This window comes from Lycium barbarum, chromosome 7 (genome assembly GCF_019175385.1).
Source record: "Lycium barbarum isolate Lr01 chromosome 7, ASM1917538v2, whole genome shotgun sequence".
Lineage (NCBI taxonomy): Eukaryota > Viridiplantae > Streptophyta > Magnoliopsida > Solanales > Solanaceae > Lycium > Lycium barbarum.
The window spans coordinates 107631505-107649686 of NC_083343.1; the positions used below are offsets into that span (position 1 = coordinate 107631505).

General features: G+C 35.0%; 1 protein-coding gene across 2 annotated transcripts; it reads left to right on the top strand.

Moving 5' to 3' along the window:
- Positions 1–9300: 9300 nt before the first annotated feature.
- LOC132603719 (probable phospholipid-transporting ATPase 7) lies at positions 9301–17812 on the top strand. 2 transcript variants are annotated; one of them, XM_060316907.1, is made up of 12 exons: positions 9301–9671; positions 10790–12738; positions 12816–12926; positions 13790–14066; positions 14161–14249; positions 14343–14430; positions 14763–14972; positions 15067–15192; positions 15836–15934; positions 16102–16293; positions 16813–16888; positions 17032–17424. In XM_060316907.1, exons 2-12 carry the CDS (start codon positions 10946–10948, stop codon positions 17271–17273), a joined length of 3303 nt encoding a protein of 1100 aa, XP_060172890.1. In that variant the 5' UTR covers positions 9301–9671; positions 10790–10945; the 3' UTR covers positions 17274–17424. The 2 variants fall into 2 exon arrangements, with proteins under 2 accessions (XP_060172890.1, XP_060172889.1); XM_060316906.1 differs by having other exon boundaries at positions 9302–9671; positions 16813–17812.
- The last annotated feature ends 370 nt before the right edge of the window (positions 17813–18182 follow it).

An 18182-nucleotide genomic window follows, 5' to 3' on the forward strand; every position in this document is an offset into this window, starting at 1 on the left:
CTAACTAGGTGGTAGATATAACCCTTGGAAATCATTTTTCTGGCTTTTAGGTAAGAAATAAATCTACCCCTGGGTACTACTGAATTATCCTCCCATACTATGACTGGCTCATTAGGGAACTCAAATTTTACAACTTTGGTTCTACAACATACCGTGGCATATGAAGCTAACTAGTCCATACCTGTGATCACATCAAAGTCTACCATTTCTAATTCTGCTAAGTCAGCTATGGTCCTGCGGTGATAGACTAAAACTGGGCAACCCATATAAATACGCCTAGCTATGACTGACTCTCCGACTGGGGTGGACACCTCAAAGGGTTCATGCAATTTTTTTTAGTTCAATACCAAACTTCTTAGCAACAAATGGGGTTACATAAGATAAAGTGGATCCTGGGTCAATGAGGCATAAACATCGAATGTTAAGATTGTTAATGTACCTGTGACAACATCTACATGAGCTTCTGTATCCTGACGACCTGTCAACGTATACAAACGGTTTCGTCCTCCGCCTGCGTTTCTAGACTTAGCTGCATTGTACCCCTGCTGGGCCTAATTATTATGAGGGACTACAGAATTCGTGGACTATGCCACGTAACCTTCGGTACCCTGTCTAGCTGATGGATAGTCCTTCTGAAAATGGCCCTTCTGGCCACATCTAAAGCATGCATCCGTAGCCACACGACACTCACCTGAGTGTTTGTTATTACACTTGCCGCATATCGGATTGGTATAAGTTAACTGACTCACACTAGCCTGAGAGTAAGAACTTGATGGCCTGAAATCTTGCTTCTTATCATTTAAGAACTTCGGGACTGGGGCACTTGCTGTAGATGGAGCAGGTCCTGCTGACCTGTTCTTAAAGAATTTCCTGTTCCCATTACCGCTGAACTGTCCAGTAGACTTGACTCTCTTGTTGAACTCCTTGTCTTTCTCTTTCTGTAAGGCTTCCTTCTCCTTTAGCCTTGTCTCATTCCCCTATACGAAAGCAACCATCTTAGAGATAGTCATTCCCCCGTTCTGAGCAGCAATGTTGGCCCCATCATTCAAATGGGGATCCAGACCACCAACAAACCTCTTCACTCTTGCCCTTATGTCCGGTATCATAAGTGGAGCATGCTTATCCAGACTAACAAACTCCAAATAGTAGTCCTGAACTGACCTGCCATTCTGCTTAAGCTTCAGGAATTGCTCAGCCTTAGCTTCTCTGACTTCTATTGGCATGAAGTGGTCTAGGAATGCGCTTGCAAATTCATCCCATGTAGCATCAGGTGTATCCTCACCTCGGGATAATTCCCCATATTCATACCAAGTGTTAGCAATACTCTGCAGCTGATGAGCTCCAAAAGTAGCTGCTTCGATTTCTGTAACTGTCATAATCCTGAAGATTTTCTGAAGGGCATCAATGTAGTCCTGAGGTTCCTCGTCTTTCTTTGTCCCCGTGAAGATTGGGGATTCATCCTGAGAAAGTCCTTAGTCTTAGAAGACTCTTCATTATCCCCTGAACTTGACCTAGATTCCTGACGTTGGGCCTGAGCTAGTACCAGTTGTGTGAGCATGTTGATAGCACTCCTAACATCCCTATCCGAAACACTAGGAGGTGTAACTGTAGGAGCGGTTGGGACTGTTGTCTGAGTTGGAATGGTCTCTTCGTGATCTACATCCGCGATAGCCCTCTGGCTAGTGGTTGTGGTCCTTCTGGTGTATTTTCTTTTCGCATGCATTTTCTGAAAATACGTAGACGCACAAATTAGAAAGGCATCCTGAGAGTACTGCTCTAACTGCGCGATCTAGAGTATGAAAAAAGTGAGACAATCCTAAATGTCTTGGTGGTCAACTGTTTATATATGTGAGGCCCTCACACATATAAAAGTGACCCCACTAGACACGATTTCATAGACTCCCTAAAGACACTTGAACCTAGTGCTCTGATACCAAGATTTGTCACGCCCCGAACCATGGCCTGGGCGAAACACGGCACTCGGTGCCTTACTGCATATGACCAAGCGAACCACATGGCTTGCTGAATCATCATGAGGCATAACATGAGCGGAATATAACGTGAATACATGATGAGCCTTTATAAAACGTAATAAGTCATAATAATTAATAAAAATACTTGTTTAAACATGAGTGCGGAAATAACATGAATGAGCCAAAAATGGCTATACGACTCCGAAAGTCTGACATAACATAACTAACTTGTCTAGTCTATGAAACCTCTATCATGAGTCTGACTGGAAAACGTACTTGCTGGGACAAGGCCCCCAGCATACCTTTAAATGCACATCTTATCATGAAAATAAATAAATAAATAATAAATTTCTAAACCCCGGAAGAGATGGGGCTCACCCAAAAGCTGATAAGTGCGAAGTCCTACTAAGCAGATGGGTCGTCCTGTAAGTTAGTACCTGCATCGTGAAATGCAGGCCTCCGAGAAATAAAAGGGGACGTTAACATATTGAATGTACTGGTATGTAAAGCAACTGAAAGAAATAACATGGGACATGGAAAAACATGATAAGAAGTGAAACATGGTAAGTAGGGAGAGCATTGCATAAACCGACAACATGATATCATCACGTGGGTAAGTGGAGTCTGGTACCTGGCCGGACCAGCACCACCCCATACCTTGCCAGGGTATAAGTTGTAACGTTCCTAATGGATCTATTCAGTGGAAAATTAAGGAATCGTCCTAACTGGGCAGAGCGATCTTTATCCGAGGGTGGCTACGTAGTTTCAGACTATTTGAGCCTTTTCGGTAATTTATGCAACTCCCAAAAACATTAACATGATATAGTTGGCTAAGAAGCCCTTGATTTTCGTGACATAACTTGTAAACATGGTTTCATGAAAGCATGACTTGTATTTAGCATGTATGTATCTTGTATCATGGCATGAGAGTAATTATATAATATAATTGCATGAAAACTTGTAAAACATGTAGTATATTTCTTGAAAATATCATAATAGTCATAACTTGCATCTAAGAAACCATAGGATGCAAAACATGGGTTTTTCATAGATTAAGACATATTCTCAATAACCATAAGGAATTATCAAGAACTTCAATGAAGAATTACTAACAATTTCATACATATTATAATCATGGGACATGGGCCTAGGGTTATCATGATCATGGTCAAAACCCTAGTTTTCGCATAACTTCATAATTTATGGAAGAAGGGTGTGAGAAAGAATAATGATGTTCCCACACGTAGATAGAAATTCTACATACCTGGTAATTCTCCAAACTCGTAATGAAAATCTGAACTTTGAATAAGAATCCCAAAGCCTAGCCTTGAATCCCTTTAATTGGGTTTTCTTGAAAACCCTATGTTAAGAACATGAAATTCCCACTTAGAATTCATGGGAAATTGAAGGAATTCACTTAGGATGGTCCTAAGGAGCTTACTTTGATGCTTGGAGAAGTTGAGAGGAGAGAACTTTCGTGTTAGGGTTTGAGAGGAATGAGACTTATGAAATAAAACTGAATTCCCGTCTTTTAATTATCTCAATTGCGGCACTGTTACAGACCACATGTTACGGTCCCTAACACCGGACCGTAACACATGTAAAATTTCCAGTGAGGGTCTAATTCTTGAGGTTGGGTTACGACGACCTGTTACGGGCCGTAACACGTGTTACGGTCCGTAACGATGTCCTTTGGTCCAAGTTACGAGATGGTGATTTTTCAAGCCATACCGTTACGGTATGAACGACGGTTCGTAACGCACGTTACGGTCGGTCCCTTGTAGCGTAACGCAGGGTTTTCTGAACTGAAACATATTTTCGATTCCAACACTCTCCTTCTTGGGTTTTTAACCTCCTGAGTCATGAATATGGCTTAGTACGGATTTTACAAAGTGTTACAAAGAGCATCCATATTTCTTAAGAAAGGACAAAAACTAATTAGTGTTTTTACCTCTAAATGTCCAATCAGTTATTGTGCCTTAACGCATTTCGGGGAGAACAAAATATCATATTTACATCGGTCGAATTTAAAAAAGTCATTCACCACTTATCTTCTTTTCTATCTTCTTATTGGTTCGCCGGGCTTTTTTCAAGCCCTACTTGAAGGCTTCCTTTCTTGCAAAGTGCTATTTAAAGCTATTTGCAAAAATAAAGTTTAAAAAGTATTGTTTACATGAAAATTATGAATGAAAAAATGAAATTGAAAGAGAGTTAATAATTTTGTTTGGGAAGGACTTTTCAAAATTATCAAAATATTAAATATAAAATAGTAAAAATTATGATGAAATTGAAAAGTGTTTCTTCGTGGAAACTTTTTTGGTGTTTATAATTATTTTTTCTACTGTTTTCATCAAATCTAACAGACATAGTTTGATAAATATTTTACGGAAACTAAAAGTATTAATTTTTAGCAAACTTAAAGGACTAAAACTGTTAAGTGCATACTTAAGGGGCTATTTTGAACCTACCCTCAAACATTAGGAGCTATTTTTTGTTATTTTTTGCTAATTTTGGCTTATCCAAACACCAGTAAGGCTTATCCAAACACCAGTAAGAATATTTCTTCTCATTCTTTTCTAATGTTGATCTCCCTTAACGTTTAGCTTCATAACACTAATTTTTTTGTAGTTTACGATATTGCACTTGCGTCCCTTATTTTGATTTCTTTGTAACAATTCTTTTAACCTATTTATTTTAATGTAAACAAAATTAATATTTGACTAAAGAGACTCTTACTTACTCGAACCTAATATTCTTCTCACATGCTAATCTAAACACACAATTTATTTCTCTAAAGTAGTTTTTCAAAAGTACACACAAGAAAAACGAAAACCCAACCACCAATTTATAGTAGGTGAGCAAAATTAATAAATAAATTTCGAAAACAAATAGGAGTATATGATTTTAGCTAGGATTGGAGGTAAAAGACACTCTATATATCACCTAATATATATACAAAAAAAAAAAAAATAGAAATCAATCAAACATTCAATTTCTAATGGGATATGAATCATAGGATAAGACAGACCTTTGGCATATTTATTGAGGGGGACTAAACCATTTACCATCTTCATCGTGTCCTAGGAAGTGGGGCTTTTTTGTTCTTATTGAGGTTGACCATAGAACAAAGGTCACTGTTACAAATCTTGAACTGCATAAAATTTAAAAACATTTTTTTCTAACAAGGTTTTGTTGAAGAAAAAGTTGTTAAAATTCCTTTTTTATTTTATTTTCAGAACAAACGCCACCCAAGTGCAACACACGGTAAATATTTCTTATAACCTAGAAAAGTACAGAGATAACCACAGTAAATTATTTTTAAATATCTCAAACCACCATGCACCTAGCAGTGCATGTTTATCTTGCTTTCAATATTTTCTTTTTTCATTTTAGTAAATGATTTACCGGATCCTCTTAAATTTTTGTTATAATACTCACCTACTCAAATCGTTTCATTTATTCATGTTAGTGTCGGGTGAGAAAATCTTTGGAAAAAATATATTTTTCATGTATGTCGCACAATTGGTTATTGCGGAAGTGAAACAGTTATTTTAATTTCGTTAAATATAATTATTCTAAAATGAAATTATGCTTTGAGTATTTACTACTCTGATCTTCCCTCTCCAAAAGGAGATGCGTAATTAAGGAAGCAATAAAATATATTATATCTCTACATACACTTTTATTTCTATAATATACTTAATTAGTAGTAGTATATGTTTTCACCTTACCTTATAACTTAATCATGATAAATTAATATGGTTTGATGTAAGTATTAGATGAAAATAAATATTTACACTCAACGTATTTTTTTTTAGAGATAAGGCACTATTACCCCCTGAACTATACCCGAAGTTGCTACGACACACCTAACCTTTCCTTGGGTCCTATTACCCTCCTAAACTTATTTAAAACGGAATAAGTTTTGTTTAAAACGGAATAAGTTTTAAAAAAACAAAACTGAAAACATGAATTTTTTCTTTTAAAAAATTCAGCTTACGAGTTAATTTTTAAGAATAAAAAAATAAAAAACTGAATTTTCTTTTAAAAAATTTATTTTTAAAATCTGTTTAAAAAAAAAACTGAAAACGCGAATTAAAAATTGAATTTTCTTTAAAATAAATAAATTTAAAATCCTTTTAAAAAAAAATGAAAATTTGATTTTTTTTTTTAAAACCCATATGTTTTTAAAAAAAAAAAAAACTGAAAACATGATTTTTTTTTTTAAAATATGGAAAAATGGATTTGTTAAAAATATGGAAAACTTGATTATTTTTTTTAAAATGTCTTAAAAGATCTTGATTTTCATGATTTCATTTTCTTAGGACACTTTTATTTTTCAAATAAAATCCGAAAAAGGTGTTTTTCTTGTCAAAATTTGTAAAAAAAAAAAACTGATTTTTTATAAAATTTTGAAAAAATTAATTATTTTTTTAAAATGTGGAAAACTAGATTTATATTCATATTTTAAAAAAATACAGATTTTTAAGAAAAAAAATTAAGTTTTCCCGTTTTTTATGTTTCTCACTCTCTCAAAGAGAGTGAAACACACTCTCCTTGCCACGTCAACCTTAAGGGGTAAAATATTACGGTTTTAAATAGTTTAGGGGGTGATAGGACAAAAAATTAAATAAGGTGTGTCGTAGCAAAAACGCTATTAGGTGAGCGGATAATGATGCCTGATCTTTTTTTTTTTATGTATAAAACTTACTCACACCATATATTTATACTGACACATACCTCCAGACGCTCTTGTCACAAAACATATCTCCTGCTCATATATCCAGGCGTGAATGAAAGAGAAAAAGTTACTGCCATGATATCTTTTCATCCTGTATAAAACTATCTTTAAGGGAATCAAAATATAATCCATAATGTACAATGTTATTTTAAAATAAAATAATGTGAAATTAAGTCTAAAAGTTACCTACATGGATCGACAATTTTCTGTAAGTGGACACATCTGAAAGACTAAAAGTAGAATCATACACACAGACACACGCACGCATAAAAGTTAACCCTGCTTTAGATTATCCAAAAGTGACAATGAGAAGGGGTCCACTGACTGACACGTGGAAAAGCCAAAAGCAGAAATAGAGAGAGAAGAAACATTTTTCTGATAGCCAATGCCAAATAGACAGGAGTTAACTCATGACCTTCCAAATAACTTTTGACATACATGCGATTTCTTCCCCCTTAATCAAACTGATTTTCCTTAGGAAAAGAGTTACTTTTTCTTTATCAATTTATATGACACACTAAAGAATATTATTTTTTTATATTTAGAAATAATTTAATTTTATAAGATAATTTACAATCATATAATTATCTAAAGCTTATTTTAGATTATAAATTTAAAAAATATTTCTTTCTTTGATAAATTTCGAGCTTAATCAAATGATGCGACATAAATTAATACGGAGGGAGTAATAATATTTTTGGTTTTTTAGTTATTAATAAAATTTTAATTTTTAATTCTTATAGTATCTGTTAACCATATTTAATCTTCAATTATTTAAAACATACACTTATGATATTTTTGTTTGTAAATGATCATAGAAGTATTTATCATTTCACTATTTAATTATTCAATTGTTATGTTAAACTTATATTGTTACATCATATTTGAGGAAAAGTGATAGTTTAGATATAACCCTTTTTCTTACATAAAAAAAAATTAAAAACACATATTTTAGTTAATCAAATGTTAAATGTTCTGATTCATTTATGATAAGGATCAAACTAGAATTTACCTATGAAGGGATCAAAAAATGCTATTATCCTATCTGAAAATAAAAAATTTCGCTTTTAATAAATCTCACGCGATATGAATTTAGTTAATCTAACGTCAAACTTAACATTTATCAGACAGTGAATAAAAAATGAAGAAAAAAAAAAGAAAAGAAAAGCTTTCCTTAGTTAAATCAATGAATACATTTTCGCATGTTTCATCATTCATGAAGAGTGTCAGAGGTCTCCTCTTTAGGTCCCCCACTCTGCCAGTCCCAAATTATCCAACAAAATTCCATTAATAGTTTGCCATAGTTTAAATTTTTATACTATTTGAAAATGTTTAAAAAATTAAGAAAGAGTTTTAATATATAAATTAAATATATACAAAATACTAATATTCGAGGTGAAATGATTTCTCCCTATTCCTTTTACTTATCTAATAATATTAAATAAAGTTTCTAGACTAATCGCAACTTAAAAATGTGACATAGACCCCCTAAAGTTTTTGTTTGCACGCCACTTGATGATGCAATAGTTTTGCACCCTCGATCAATAAGACAATAAACCTTCAGGCTTAAGTTACAGGAGTAACCTCATAATGGGTTGATAATTGATTTGTATAAAGCAGCTGATAAAATTAAAGGGAGCGAGTATTAAATTAGTATTCCTTTATCTAATTTAGGTGACATAATTTTTTTATTCAATTTAAAAATAATTTTTTTAATTTTATCTTAATAAAATGATTCATGTTTAGAATAAATATCGAATAGCCCTTTAATACATCAATTGTTTTTGGGTAAGAAGCAATTTGTGTCTCACGAATCAATTCAAAAAACACTTTTGAATAACGATTAGTGTTTGACCAAGCTTTTAAAAAGTGTTTCTAAGTGTATTTTATAAAAAATATTTTCCAAAAAAGTATTTTTGGATAAAAATTATTTTTTTTAGCTTTTGAAAAATAGTTTATGCTACTCTCTAGGAGCACTTATTTTCTCCTAAAAACTTAACCAAACACCTCAATTTTTTAAAATAAATACTTTTTGAAAAAAATAAGCACATTTGGTCTTCCAAAAATTTGGCCAAACATGCTATAAGACTCGTTTTCTACCATAAGTAGTACTCTTTCCAATGTCTTGATTTCTAGTGGCAATACATCACACGCCCATGTGTATATCATCTTCTAATACACGATCAATTAATAGTTGATTAAAAATCCTTTCAATTAATGTTTGATTAAAAATCCCATTTCGAGGACTCACAGAAATATCTTGGACGTTGCCACAATCCGTTCGACGTACAACAGAGTGTTTTGAGCTACTTCAACAAGTCGACAAATGAGATATCTAACACTTGATGTTCGTACGACAATATCCACAACTCCTTTGTGAGATTCCTAGTGAGAAATAATGTATTTTGTTAAAGAGAAGAAGTCTCAATTTATATGACACTCTTTTCTTTTTGTCAATTTAAAAAAGAATGATGCATTTTTATATTTAGTAACAATTTAACTTTCATTATTTTTTCTTTCGTATTCATTCAAACACCGTCGTATAAAATGGAACCGCGAGAGTATATTATTTAACGCGTGCGGGAAGTCGGTACAAGAAAAACAGAAGGGTGAATATTAGGAGAGGGAGGGTAGTGTGTGTTGTAAATAATACTCCAACTGAAGTTCCGAGAAAGAAGCAGTGAATTCCATGGGAGAAAGAAAGAACATGTTACATGTTTAATGTTAAGTTGCACTTAAACAGATACACATAAAAAGAGAAAAGAGAGAAAGAAGGGTCTCCTAAAATACTGGGGGACTTTGGGAACACAGAGAGAAAGAGACTCTTTCTTCTCTCTCTCCCTTGTTCTGTTGTACATTGTTGTGATCTCTCTGCATTTTTATCTGTTCCAGGGTCTTTTTTTTGCCAGTTACATTAATAGCCACCTTCTATATATTTCTTGACTCTTTCCTTTCAGGTACCCTTTTCTTGTTTTTTACTCCTTTATGTTTTATTTTACTGCCTCAATGAAATGGGGTTTTAATTGATATTGAGGAAATGGCTTTGTTTCAAGAAAATATGTTGCCCCCTTTTCTTCTTTTTTTGTTCTTTTTAACCTGAAATTTTGTTTGTGGTAATTTGGTAAATGAATATTCTTTGTGAAGGATTATGTTATTTCTTTTTTTCTGGTTCTTATGTTTGTTATATGTTCCAAATGCTGGAAAAATTGCTGCAGTTTAGCTGAATTTTTTTTGTCGATTTCCTCAAAGAAAGTTGAATCTTTGGTAAAAATTAAATATTTAGGGGCACATTGTGTGATCTCTGCAACTTCAAGAAAAGCTCCTGTATTTTTATCTGTTCAGGGTCTTTTTTTTGCAGTTACATTAATTGCCACCTTCCATATTTCTTTACCCTTTCCTTTTCAGGTACCCTTTTTTTTTTTTCTCCTTTATGTTTTATTATACTGCCTTAATGAAATGGGGTTCTGATGGGGAGGAATAGATATAGAGGAAACAGGTTCAAATGCAAGATTTTGACGAAATTATCTTCCTTTTTTTTTTGGCCTACACATTACACAATCAAAATATGGTGCCCCCTTTTTTATTTTCTTGTTTTTGCCCCCTCAATGTTTTATTTTACTGTCTTAATGAGATGGGTTTTAATGAAGAAAAATGGATATTGAGGAAATGCCTTTGTGGCCTGTATCTTGTTTTTCTTATTTTCAAGAAAATAGGCTGCCCCTTTTTCTTCTTTTGTAACCTGAAACTTTGTTTGTGGTAGTTTGGTAAATGAATTATCTTATTTCGTTTTGTGGTTCTTATCTTTGTTATGTTCAAAATGTTGGCAAAATTAGCTGCAGTTTAGCTGAAATATTTTGTGATTCCTCTCAAAGAAAATTAAATCTGTGGTAAAAATGAAATCTTTATGGGATATGTAGGGGCATTTGCCCAAATTTGTTCCTCAATTTGTTCATGTAGACTCAAATTTGTTCAATAAATATATATTTTAAAAAAGGTTGGATCTTGATGTTACTAATTAGATAAGATGTGGTTAATTTGTACATTTGAGGTTAATGTATCACCCTTTATGTTACAGGCTTGGCCTAATTCGTTTGGGTATCCCAATTCAAATAAAAACAGGATGCCCTTCAATTGTCTCGTTGAAGGGGACGCAATAGCCAATTTTTTCTTTTTTGGGAAGTTGTCATGTGGCGATGCAACTGATTAAGGCTTTGCTTGAGAGGGAAAAAGAATGGCGCGAGGCAGGATACGGGCAAAGCTCCGAAGGAGCGGTTTGTACACATTTGCTTGTTACCGGCCGTCGCGTGCCACGGAAGATGGTCCCCATCTATTAGGCCCAGGATTCTCGCGAGTAGTACATTGCAACGAGCCTCATCTCCATGAGAAGAAACCTCTCAAGTACTGCAGCAATTACATATCCACCACAAAATATAACATCATCACATTCCTACCAAAGGCCTTATTCGAGCAATTCAGACGTGTTGCTAACTTGTATTTTCTCATGGCTGCAATTGTATCAGCCACAACAAACCTTTCACCATTCTCAGCTTTCAGTATGATAGCTCCTTTGGTCTTTGTGGTAGGATTGAGTATGGCGAAGGAAGCTTTAGAAGACTCGCGAAGGTTCGTACAAGATATGAAGGTCAATCATAGGAAAGTTGGGGTCCACAAGGAAGACGGTGTGTTTGGTCCTAAATCATGGATGAAGATTCAGGTTGGAGACATAGTGAAAGTGGAGAAGGATCAGTTTTTCCCGGCTGATTTACTACTTTTATCGTCTAGTTATGAAGATGGGATCTGTTATGTGGAAACTATGAACTTGGATGGAGAGACAAACTTAAAGGTAAAACGAGCGTTGGAGGTTACTCTACCGTTGGAGGATGATGAGGCTTTCAAGCAATTTAATGCAACCATAAAATGTGAAGATCCTAATCCCAGCCTTTACACTTTCGTGGGCAACCTTGAATATGATCGTCAGGTTTATCCTCTTGATCCTAGTCAGATTCTTCTCCGGGATTCGAAGCTTAGGAATACAGCTTATGTTTATGGAGTTGCTGTATTTACTGGTCATGATAGTAAAGTTATGCAGAACTCTACAAAGTCTCCTTCTAAAAGGAGTAGGATCGAACTACAGATGGACAAGATTATTTACCTACTTTTCATTGTCCTTCTCTTGATCTCATTTGTAAGTTCAATCGGCTTTGCCTTATACGCAAAATTCGAATTGCCAAGCTGGTGGTATTTGCAACCTATGAACAAAGTGAATAATGTGGTTGATCCAAAAAAGCCTGAGCTGTCAGGCCTTTTGCATCTGGTCACTGCACTTATATTGTACGGGTATTTAATTCCTATATCCCTTTATGTCTCCATTGAAGTTGTGAAGGTCCTACAAGCATTGTTCATAAACCAGGATATTAGTATGTACGATGATGAATCTGGAACTCCTGCTCAAGCACGAACGTCAAACTTAAATGAGGAGTTGGGGCAGATTGATACCATCCTCTCAGACAAAACCGGCACTTTGACATGCAACCAAATGGACTTCTTAAAATGCTCAATTGCTGGTACTGCATACGGAATGCGTGCCACTGATGTAGAACTTGCAGCTGCGAAGCAGATGGCCAAGGACGTTGGTGGGCAAGGTCCTGAATCACCGAGACCTGAAGATGAGAATGATTTTGGTGCATCAGAAATTGAATTAGAGTCTGTCGTCACTTCTAAAGACGATTCTAAACCCGCAGTTAAGGGTTTCAGCTTTGAGGATGATCGCCTTACCAATGGAAATTGGATGAAAGAGCCAAATGCAGATGACATCTTGTTATTTTTTAGGATACTTTCAGTTTGTCATTCTGCTATTCCTGAGCTAAACGAGGAGACTGGAAACTTTAACTATGAAGCCGAGTCACCAGATGAAGGAGCATTTCTTGTTGCAGCACGGGAATTTGGCTTTGAGTTTTGTAAAAGAACTCAATCAAGCATTGTTGTACGGGAGAGATATCCTTCTTTTCATGAGCCAATTGAACGGTGAGAGAGTCTCAAATAATTGCCTACCGCTTGTAGTATGCCACTGTTTTCTTATCGTCTTGTTACTGTTAATTTAGGGAATACAAAGTTCTCAATCTATTGGAATTCACCAGCAAGCGGAAGAGAATGTCTGTTATAGTTAGGGACAAGAGTGGCCAGATTCTTCTCTTGTGTAAAGGAGCAGACAGGTTTTTCTTCTTACGTCCTTTTTATTACCATATATGCATCTGCTCCTTCATTCCTTAAATTAGGTGATCCAAGTTACTATTTTGCTATGAAATACGCTGTTAAATTGTCTGTAAATTACACTATTTTATTCTTTATTTGCTCTATTACCCGTTCCTCCTATATCTTTCCCTTGTGCAGGATGAAGTCTCTTCTCTTTAAAAGTTCTTGTTCTGATCTTGCGGGGGACATGGGATGGTCTTTTCCTCTAAAATTAATACTCCCTCCATCTCATTTTAACTGTCGCTTTAGCTCTTTTCATGCCCATTAAGAAAAACAATAAATACAAGGTTACTAAGTTACCCCTATTTCTTACTCCCTTCGTTTCAATTTGTTTGTCCGGTTTTGACTTGGCACGGATTTTAATAAAGTAAAGAAGACTTTTGAATCTTGTGGTCTTAAACTAAAGATATGCAGAATGTACCGAAATGTCCTTTATTTTGTGGTCTTAAACATGCCATGTGGAAAGTTGAAATTAAAGAGTTGCCAAAAAAGGAAAGAGACATTCTTTTTGAAACGGACTAAAAAGGAAAGTAAGACAAACAAATTGAAATGGAGGGAGTAGATTTTTTTGAGAATTGAGCAATATTAAAAAGGACTTTTTAAATTTTAAGGGTATAGTTAGAAACAAATGCCAACTTTGATCTTGAATTCCTAAAGTGACACTTATTATGGGACAATTTTTTCAGGCTAAAGTGACGGTTAAAATGGGATGGAGGGAGTATAAGTTATGAGTATCTCTCTACTTGGCTATTTGTTAAGTTCTACACAAATGGTCTATGGCTATGTTTTCAATTATATAATTTCAAACTTTTGGATTATGCAGCATCATCTTTGATAGATTAGCAAAGAATGGAAGGAGGTTTGAGGAAGCTATGACAAAACATTTAAATGACTATGGGGAAGCAGGGTTGCGTACACTTGTGCTTGCTTACAAAAAGCTCGACGAGGCAGAGTACTCAGCCTGGAATGAAGAGTTTACTAAAGCAAAATCTACCATCGGCCGTGATAGAGATGCCATGCTTGAAAAAGTATCTGATGTGATGGAACGGGGCTTGATCCTTGTTGGTTCAACTGCTGTGGAGGATAAACTACAGAAGGGAGTATGTAACTTATGCTGTTAAAAAATTCAGAACATATATTTTCTTGCACATAATGGCCGTTTCTGACTAATTCGAGTCTTTTTCCTTTGACCAGGTTCCTCAGTGCATAGATAAACTGGCGCAAGCTGGTCTCAAGATCTGGGTACTGACAGGTGATAAGATGGAAACAGCCATCAATATTGGGTCTGTCTCCTAAAAAGAGAAATGTCTTTCACCATTCGTACTTATTTAGTCATCGATTCTAACTGCTAAACTATAAATCCTGTTTCCTTGCAGCTACGCCTGTAGTTTGCTTCGACAAGGAATGAAACAGATTTGCATAACGACGACGAACACAGACTCAGTGGCCCAAGATTCTAAACAGGTAGGCAATTCTAAAACAAGCATACTAAGGGGTCATTTGGTTGTTTGTTAGAGTTATGTAGGTATTAGTAATGTGGGGATTAGTTATGTAGGTTCTAATTATGCAGGGTTTAGTTATTCATGAATTAGTTTTAAAATATTCTACCCTGCATAAAATAACACATAAATTCCCTCATAGCTTATACTTGTATTAGTTATGCGGGAGTGTAAACTAGTAACCAAACACTGAATTTGGTATGTCGAATTTCACTAACCAACAACCAAACGACCCTAAGTTCTTTAGGAAATTTATTTTAATTGATGGAGTCTCCATTGCTTTTCTTTACTGGTTAGGCTATGAAGGAGAACGTTTTGAAGCAAATCACAAATGGTTCTCAAATGATCAAACTTGAAAAGGATCCTCATGCTGCATTTGCCTTGATTATTGATGGGAAAACTCTAGCTTATGCTTTGGAGAATGATATGAAGCATCATTTTTTGAGTTTAGCAGTTAATTGTGCGTCTGTCATCTGCTGCCGCGTATCTCCTAAGCAGAAGGCCTTGGTAAGATAAACTGTATTGGATTTTCGATTCTACTCCAATTATTCAGCCATGAAATTGGTCATATTAACATATATTTATAATTGATTTGGATCAGGTTACTAGGTTAGTAAAAGAGGGAACTGGAAAAATCACCTTAGGAATTGGTGATGGTGCAAATGATGTTGGGATGATTCAAGAAGCGGACATCGGAGTTGGTATCAGTGGTGCAGAAGGAATGCAGGTTGGTGGTGCATTTAGGTGGCATTTGGGCCTTAATAATCTAAAAGCTTTTTCAGCATAATGCTTAAGAGAATAATGCTTTTTTTTCTTTTTTTTTTTCAAGAGTAAAATTACACTTACTAGAAAAATGAAGTCATGGTGCAACCCATACATACAGAGTAGATGATAGAAGTAAAAAGCAGAATGAACCTCTAGATCGCAGTAAATTAAGTCCTAAGATAACCAGTTTTAACCCCTTAGTACAATTTTGTTTTCTTGATATTTTCCTTCCTTAGCTGATTTATATGCTTTCATATTCATATTGATTGGAGTATGTATAAGATGCTAGGACTTATAGCTTGATCGCATTGGTAAGTGCCATAAGGCAAGAAATAAAAAATTATTGGCCAAGTAGGTCATTGGTATTTAGAGGTGAAACGGATACTTGAACAAATAGATTGGAATTCTAGATTTCTATGCATCAGTCCAGTCCCACTTTTTCAAACTTTGAATCGCAAGTTACATAATCTATGATACATATCATTAACATCAACTTTGATTATTTAGGAATAAAGCACGTTAAATTCCCTCTTGGCAAGCGTGTCTTGTTCCAGGTCCTCTTTTATACTGTAATTGGGCTTTATATAATAGTCAGCTTCTTGCAGGCTGTAATGGCGAGTGACTTTTCTATTGCTCAGTTCCGGTACCTAGAGAGGCTTCTCGTTGTACACGGGCATTGGTGCTACAAACGAATCGCTCAGATGGTAATGACCGTACGTCTGTTTCATTTTATAGATAGCTGATGAAATATATGTGGCTGGTGACATCAAATGCCCTAAAGCAGATTCAAATGTAGTAATTTATTTTTGTGATTCTAGCTGGATCCTGATCATATATTTTTCTGACTCGCCCCGTAATCTTCTGCATTCAGATATGCTATTTCTTCTACAAAAACATCTGTTTTGGCCTCACGCTCTTTTACTTTGAGGCTTTTGCTGGCTTTTCGGGGCAGTCTGTCTATGACGATTCATATATGATGCTGTTCAATGTCATTCTTACTTCATTGCCCGTAATTGCACTTGGAGTATTCGAGCAGGATGTGCCTTCTGATGTTTGTCTAAAGGTGAGTCTTACTGTGTTATATCTTCTTCTCTTAGGGTGTGTTTCGTATGAATGAAAATGTTTTCTAATTTTCCCATGTTTGGTTGGCCAAAATGTTTTAGAAAATATTTTTTCTGGGAAAACAAGTTCCTTAAAAATGAGAAAAATGACTTCCCTAATGGAAGTAGGGAAAACAAGTTTCACGAGTGACTTTTCAAGTTCATTGTCTCTTCCCACCCAACGCCGCCAACCAACACTCCTTGACCATCCCAACCCCCACTCCCCACCCCATCCCACCCCTATAGTGTTTCGCTATATTATATATCAATGTTCTCGTGATAATATTTTTTTGCTTACCAGACACTAGAAAATAAGTAAGAAATCTACTTGTTTTCCAAGAAAATATTTTCCACGGAAAACATTTTCCTTCGTACCTAACACACCCTTAGATTCTATAAAATTGACTTACGCAAACTTCTCCTTCCCCGTTCCTCTGAAAAGAGTTACCTAAAGGTGTCATGGCTGCTAATTTGTTCTGCAGTTTCCAGCACTATATCAACAAGGGCCGAAAAACTTGTTCTTTGACTGGTATAGAATACTCGGGTGGCTTGGCAATGGTATCTACACGTCCCTCATTATTTTCTTCCTGAACATTATCATCTTTTACGATCAAGCCTTCCGTTCTGGAGGCCAGACAGCTGACTTGACTGCTCTCGGTACTACCATGTTCACATGTGTCATATGGGCTGTCAACTGCCAGATTGCACTTACGATGAGCCATTTCACTTGGATACAACATATTCTTATTTGGGGAAGCATTGCCACTTGGTACGTAGTTCTCTTGATTTACGGCAGGATAGCACCAATTTATTCCAAATACGCGTTCCGAATATTCGAGGAAGCTCTAGCTCCTGCTCCAATCTACTGGTGCACCACTCTTTTAGTAACTTTTGTGTGCACTCTGCCATACTTAGCCCACATAGCGTTTCAAAGATCGTTTAGTCCGATGGATCATCACATCATTCAAGAAATCAAGTATTATAGGAAAGATGTCGAGGATCGTCATATGTGGAAGAGAGAAGGATCTAAAGCAAGGCAGAAGACCAAGATTGGGTTCACAGCCAGAGTGGATGCGAAAATTCGACAATTGAAAGGGAGACTGCAGAAAAAGAAAATATAACTGTGCAAAGGTTGATTTTCTTGTAATTTTTTTTTGGGGGATTGTGTTTCCCTTTCAATTACTACACAGATATTAGGGGTTAGGCAACTTCCATTTTTTCTTCTCTGGTCTATTTGCAACTCTCATTTGTAAATTTCTTTTTGTCCAGTATAGTGAGCAATCAAATGAGGTAATTCACTGGTTCCAAAGTACTGTGACACGCTGTAATGTACTATATTTTCACGATTTACTAATAGTTAGGGAAGGAAACTATACATATAATACTTTTATCTGTTTGCTTTCTATGTAGGCTTAACTCGAACTGTGACTCTCCTGGTCTAATACCAAATTCTATACTAACTCAAATATTTGACTTCTTTCACATCTTTCATTTCCAGACACTTTTTTATAATACTAGTTCTCCGCACGTGTATATTATGTGTCTGAGTTATTAGGAATGTTTTATGATTAAAATTTAATTGAGTACATATTCTAAATGTATATAGATAAACAAACATTTGAAGCATTTAAATTTTTTTATTAATTTATTAAGGTTAGAATATTTTAAAAATATCTATAAAATTTTAAATGATGTAGAAATAATGATAAGGCAACTTATTTAGTATATAAATCATTATATATTGGTGTGTCTTCTGCTACTTAAGTTACTTTTTATCATGATCAAAATTTTCGTTGCAAATATTAATAATGTCATTGATGTTAATATTACATTTTTAGAATTTATCTTCATA